Source organism: Bombus impatiens, unplaced genomic scaffold (genome assembly GCF_000188095.3).
Source record: "Bombus impatiens unplaced genomic scaffold, BIMP_2.2 scf_0418, whole genome shotgun sequence".
Taxonomy (NCBI): Eukaryota; Metazoa; Arthropoda; class Insecta; order Hymenoptera; family Apidae; genus Bombus; species Bombus impatiens.
The window spans coordinates 1092476-1099284 of NT_176837.1; the positions used below are offsets into that span (position 1 = coordinate 1092476).

Consider the following 6809-nt stretch of genomic DNA (forward strand, 5'->3'; position numbering starts at 1 on the left):
TTTTTTTTTTTTTTTTTGTTATCAACCCCTTCGAGATGATCGGAAAACATGATCCGCGAAATTCGTCGACGAAACAAGCACGCGTGCACTCGAAACACTTTTCGCTGATTTGATATTTTCACTTGGATTTTCTCCATTTTAGACCCATTTGTTGAAAACCTCTTCGCTCTCGCCAATTAAACCTGTGCACTGCACACTCGCGATATCTTTTTTCAGTTCACATATTTTTCGTTTTGTTCATGATGAAACAATACTTTCGTTTGTTTCCTTTGTTTCTCACCTGATTCCGTTCTTCTTTCTTTTTCTTTTTCGTATTTCTCTGACTGAAAAATCGTGATCGGTCCGAGGAACCAGACTTCGCTTGCCAAACGATGAAATCGCCGCGTTTCTTTATTTGTAAATTGTCACGCAGTCTCTCGCGCTCACGCACGCACACACACGCGCGTACTCACATTCACGTGTCTCACTGTGCTTATATAGTGGAAAGTTATTAGATAATGGTAAGTTATTACATATACAGTTGTGTACGTATGCGATAATGCAACTTCGTAAAAAAACGGATCTACTATATAATCGTATGTAGAGCTTATATATCACGTGTGCTTGCGATCCTTGAAGCTTTTCGTCTATCAGAAATTCCTTTGCTAATACGGCACTTGCGTTAAACTAATGTCTATAAAATGAAATTGTTCGAAAGTTCGAAGGAGACGTCGTTTGTACGATCTGTAAATGGTAGAACGAAAACGATCTTCCACAAATTCTACGAACGATTACAACGCGACGATCGCGCGAAGAAAATGTGATAAGTTCGTCTTTTCAAGTTTCTGTTTCGCAAAGTGTTTTCTCTGATGATATAATTGTAAATGAATATAATCTTTCTAAGGTAAGTAATAAATCCTTTTGTATGAAATCAAATGTACAACTAATGTTGCAGCACTGAACGCTGTTTTTTCAAATATCATGATATAATGATACATATTGAATTCGTAAAAGCAAATATACAACAATTTCGATAATATTGAGATTAGTTATCAGAAAATTGTTTCGTTGAAAAACAGAAAATATAACTCATTATATTCCTCGTATGTGTTGAATGACAGCAAGTTTGGAAAATAAATATTAATATTGCATGGAATTTCGATGAAGAGCTTCAAGATTCACGCTCGTACCCTGTATCTCAGGGTATAACAGCAGGAGAATAATCCCGACATTAACCGGACGAGTAGTGGCGGCTGTACGGAATGTACAGATGTTATTCTATCAGTGGTCTCTCAGTGTTCCCTGTGTTTTGTATGCATTCTTATAAAAAACGATGAGGTAGTACTGTCATACGTATCGTCATTTGGCAGAATACGCGAACGATCCGGTTCGCGATTTGATATCGTATTTAAGAAAATAAGAAAAACGTAACAAAAAAAAAAAAAGAGAGAATTATGCGGAGAATGTAGAAACGTAAAAAGAACACATGCAACGCGAACAAGAAAATACGGGAAAGAACGAGACAACGAAAACGGAAACGAAACAAATAGTTTCCTTTTACTAATATATTCTAAATCTTTTACGACCATTTAAATACTAAATAATCCCCTATTAACTATTGTCTTTGATATCTTAAGAAGATAGGCGTATCGTTGTGAGATAACTCTCGTTAAACTCTGATTTTCCTCTGTAACGTAACAAACAAATAAAAATAGGAGGAAAAGAGATGAGCGAGAGAAAAGACAAGATACTGACGGATATGAAGAAAACGATGATAAACGAATAATAATAATAATAATAAAAAAGGAGAAAAAAAACGGCTGGGAGTTTGTAATAGTGGAGAAAGAATAAAAAGAGAGAAGATAGAAGTCTGTAATATAAACGTGTGAAATACTGCAACAAGTAATATTGTGGTGCTATCCTGACTAGGAGTATCTATATATCTATTTATAGGTTAAATCGTTAATAATAAACTATTGCATTGATCACATTCTATACAACCGGTATCTAAGCAATTATTCCCTATGCTTTCTTGTTCGTCCTGGTCTATTGGTTTCATAATTATATCACCTATTATATATTATCCTCGACTATTGCTTCGGACAAAAGTCCGCTATTTAAACATTGTAAACAGGTAACAAAGTGGTAGTGATTGTTCTTCGTGACGTACAACGCGTCACGTTTGAGATCTTTCTAAGCGAATGCGATTGCTTCGTGATTCTTCATCGATCAGGTAAATATAAACGTACTCGCTAAAAAATCTTGCATCTCGTATTATAATACGTAGCACGTGGAACGCCCTGATTTTTCACCAGGAAACTCCTGTTCGTGTATAATAACGATTAAGAACAGGCGTCCCTTGGTTATATATATACAGTGCGTTTAGAGAGATATAAAAAAACAACGCTCTTACAAAAAGGAAAGATCAGTTCTTCTCTATGTATCTTAACGATTATTGCTTATTTTCTCGCGCGATACGAACCTCCGCTTTGCACGCATTCACCAAGAAGAATCTACACACGTGGCCTACATGATATATTTAATAATATGGTAACTCGACAACCTGTCCATTCTTTATCATTGTAGTTAATAATCTCATAAATTCTTTATAAAACGACGGTATATCTATATAAAAAGAAGAGAAGAAAAACGTAAAAGTGGAGAAGATGGTATGCGTCAGTGTCGGTTTTACAAGAAAAATCTGCATCACTCTATCTCTCTTTTCCGGATATGTGTGCTTTTTTCACGGATGAAGTGTATGTCGTCCGTCGTCTCTATGTTACCGTCTCGTGTGTGGAGATGCGTAAAAAAATAATAGAAATTCGATTACCTATCCTGAGTAGAAAAATGTACGATCGAGAAAATGCGATTTAATTTCTATGTTTCCTTTCTTTGTGTTCTCAGTTTGTTTGGCACTAACGCGTAAGTGTTTAAGTTGTAAAGTGTTGAATTATGTTCGGATATCACCCGTGTCTTGACCCTAGGCTCTCGACATCAACAGCAATAATAGTACCAGTGTTATTTCTCCGCGGTAGAATCGGTAAAAGTATCAATATATAACAGCGTTTCAATGCATTGTGATTTGGTAATCAGTTCGATAATTCTTAATAATCCATCGGTAACATGATCGTAACTATCGAATAAAATAAAGTAGCGGCAGTAAGTAGACGCTTCATTCATTTAAACCTATTTCTCGTAACAGCGCTTGCACCGTTTTCATTTATATGTTCGGTATATTTATATTTATACTATATATATTAATCGGTATTCGTACGACTCCTTAAAACGATCCTGATCGTTCACGCGAGGAGTCGTCGAAAAAATATGGTGAAGAATTGTATAAATACATGTATATGTATATGTAAACCACAAAGCAGAAGGGCGAGAAAGATAATAAAATAAATCGAGAACTACTGGCTTACGGTAGTACGATTCACCTGAGATATGCGTCTTTTTTTTTCTTCACTTTCCTCGTAATCTACTCGCTTAATCTCTCTTGACATTGTGAATCTGCGTTTCAACATACTTTCAACTATTCGCGTCTTTTCTTCGGTTTCGATCTTTCGGCGTTACGCTTGTCTCTAACTTCCCTATCTTTTATCGCGCTCTTTTAAAAACTGTTTTTCTTCAGCTTTCTCTTTTATAGTTAATAACTCTTACTCGACGTTGCACTTTTATTGACTAGTTTTGTGATTATCCAGCGTTATTTCGCGAGCGTATCCGAGGCGCGACGAGCTTTCATCTCCCTCAATCCCACCCCTAATCATCCCACTCGTACCTTTGTGCGAGCTACGCGAGCAATCGGACGTCGACGTTTTTCCAAGCTTCACTCTTCTACCTTCTTCTATCTTCCTGTATCTTCCTTTGCCTTCTTTCATCTTCCCTCTCTTCCAATGCTAACCTCCTTTATGATCCGATTAGTGCGACAATTTTTTCTACTACATCTGGTCAACAACCTTTGTCGCATCCAAGTTCACGCCACGTCCATCCTCCACAATTTATCCCAGGAAACGCAATTCGTATCCGCAAAAGCGTACCAAGCGTACCAAGCGTGCCAAGAGCGTGCAATCGTTAGAGCAACGTGAATCTTCAAAGTAGCGGTAATCCAAAACACGAAGAATCTTTTGAAAGTCCAGCATCCATTGAGTCTTCGAGTATGTGTCAGTGATCGTTTGATGCGATCGAATAAGTCGAACCATCTGTATAAGCGGTAAATTTATCTAATTCTTCAGCTCGATTCTCTGTGTTCCGGCGGTTGCTCTTTCGTAGTGACGCTCTCGAGACGCTTTCGGCCGGTGAATCGCTCAGCCGAAAACACGACTGGTGTAATTGACAACTATTAGAATCGCCGAGACGAGACACAGCGGGACAGTTCCTTTGTCGACCTCGCTGTCAAAGCGTCGGTTGACTTCCGGCGCAACGCTGTCAATCGCAGCGTGGCGATTTCGCGGAGGAAATGTTTAGTCCCGAGCGCCACTCGGATGCTACATGGGATGGGGATGGCGTTGACCGACGTTGGTCGAGGGAAAAGGTGGACAGACCTTCACCCTCGTTGCTTCTTCCTCGTTCCAGCATTCGTGGTATTTCCGTTTCGTGCCACTCGCAGGTAACTCGAGTAGCCACAGGGCTGTCTTCGATGTCATCGCGACGATGACAGCGACAACCACGATGACAACGACGAAGACGACGACGACGATGACGACGATGACAACGAGGACGCCGTTACTGCGGCACCGTGTCTGACATTGAGTGGTTTGTTTGTTGAAAGGCCTTCAGATTCAGTTCGGCCTTGTGCTCCCGTGCGATGTGCCGTCTGACGGTATTGTTCCGCGTGAACGTCCGCGAGCAGAACGGACACGGCACCCTGATACCCTGGTGACGCTGCCGTATGTGGGCTCGCAGATTCGTCTCGTAGCCGTACAGCTTCTCACAGTATGGACACTTTAGTTTCTTCCCTGCAATCACGGATATTCATAGTGTTATTAGTGCGTTCATTTGAAAAAACGTATTTTTTTAAACAATTCTTTTATCATATAGTGAAAACATCAGCTTCTTGACTAATACAAGGGAAATAGGTATTGTTATTTGGTAGCTTTTACTTCTACTTAATTTTGTTAAATTAATTTAGTAGTTTTGTTATTCGTTATTGGTTGATTGTAGCGTAAGTTGACTCGGACAAGGAAATTTATCTAACCTATTTCTGTATTTCTTTCAGCAATTCTTTCATTTTCTTGTATTATCGTTTGCAGTATTAATGAATTGATCTGAGGAAAGATATTTGGGCGGTTTTTTAAACTCATGACGAGCTCGTATGTCTATGTTTTATTTAACCCCGTGGCAATTATTTGAATGGGTCTATCATTTTTGTTATATTTTTCGTAAGGATAAATTTTATTTTTAAATTTATCGCTTTTTCAGTTTCAATCGTTTTATTTGTTTTACGGAGATTACGGCAAATAAAATTTAACTTCCATCGGCAAAGATGCCGAGGAACGCGTGAAGATTCCCATTCGTCACGATCGAATTGAGGGCAACATCTACAGACCTTACCATTTTCCCTAGGCTATGTGAAACCAGTCGTTAAATACTAGAAACTACCGTGAACACGAATATTCCGTGCTTTTATTTCCGTGCTATTCCGTTTCCTTGAGAATTTTGTGTTCATAAAAGCCTATCGATTATGTCTCTTCCGACGGAATCATGTGAAGAAATGAATTATCGTTAGTAACAACCATATATTTACAATTATTCAGAGTATTCCCAGAACAGAATTTTGTAGAATGAATAGTAGCCGATCTAAGTGGAAGAACTATGGTTTTAAACGTTCCTCGAGGCCTACTTTTATGGAATCTGAATAATTTCCGGTTTATTCTGACCATCTAATTTGGTAGATGCGCATGTAGAACGGTGGCTGAGATTTTTGGAAGCAAGTATTTTTCTTAGAAGACATATTTTTTGAGAAGAATATTGCACTTCCTTAATATAGAAAATTTCTTTATATAAATATTGCAAGGAGATCTTTAACGAGTATCTTCTTAACGAGCAATCTTTAATTAGCATTCATGGAATTCATTGCATTCATCACAGTCGCAACAGTCCTCGTATAATGTAGCATTGTCTACTTACCTACCCTTGAACTGCTATTTTTCGCTTATATTATCGTCTTATTAAATAATAATGACTCAATGTATGTCTAATAACGCAAAGTAGATTAGATTAAACCCGGTTTGTATCGAAACCTCGTGTTTTTAAGATTTCATGAGAAAAATCATAATAAAATGCGTTTACTTATACTTCAACTTCTTACTTATATCGACCAATAAAAGAAAGTTTCCTTGTCGAAGTGCAATATAATGTAAAATTTCGTACGCATTTACACTCTTTACAGATTACAAAATATTTGTCCACATTGTAGCAAACAATTCGTAAAGCAAATGTTTCTTATGTATAAATAATATATAAATCTATGAATAATTCATGAAACAGAGCTTCTCATAATACGCCCAAATCTTTCGGTTTTACAAAATCTAAAAGTCATTCATATATGCATTCTATAAATTGTACAGTAAGAAAATGTCATACGTAAACCCCCCACCTAACCCCACGAAAAGCAAAATGCCAACGAGACAGGAAATATTCCTAGTGACGTAAAATAATGCTTGCACGAACAATTTCAATTTTTCTCAATCTTACCTTTTTTGACATCGAAATTTCGAAATAAAGAAATACGGGAATTTCGCAAAAACTTTCCATTCCCAGAAGCATCGCGAACCGTAAAAAATGTCCCCGGTCGAAGTGCACGCACGCGTTCATCGCGAGTGGCGGCGCGG

The 6809-nt window shown here is 37.9% G+C and overlaps 1 protein-coding gene across 8 annotated transcripts in view; it reads right to left on the reverse strand.

Annotated features, from left to right (window-relative positions):
• Positions 1–6809, reverse strand: part of LOC100742030 (zinc finger protein chinmo) — a 70966-nt gene continuing 64157 nt past the window's right edge. For all 8 annotated transcript variants that reach the window (XM_003490365.4, XM_012386851.3, XM_024368300.2 and 5 more), the window contains one exon: positions 1–4934. In XM_003490365.4, coding sequence (XP_003490413.1) covers positions 4702–4934 — 233 coding nt within the window. In that variant the 3' untranslated portion in view covers positions 1–4701. The remainder of the gene's footprint in view (positions 4935–6809) is intronic.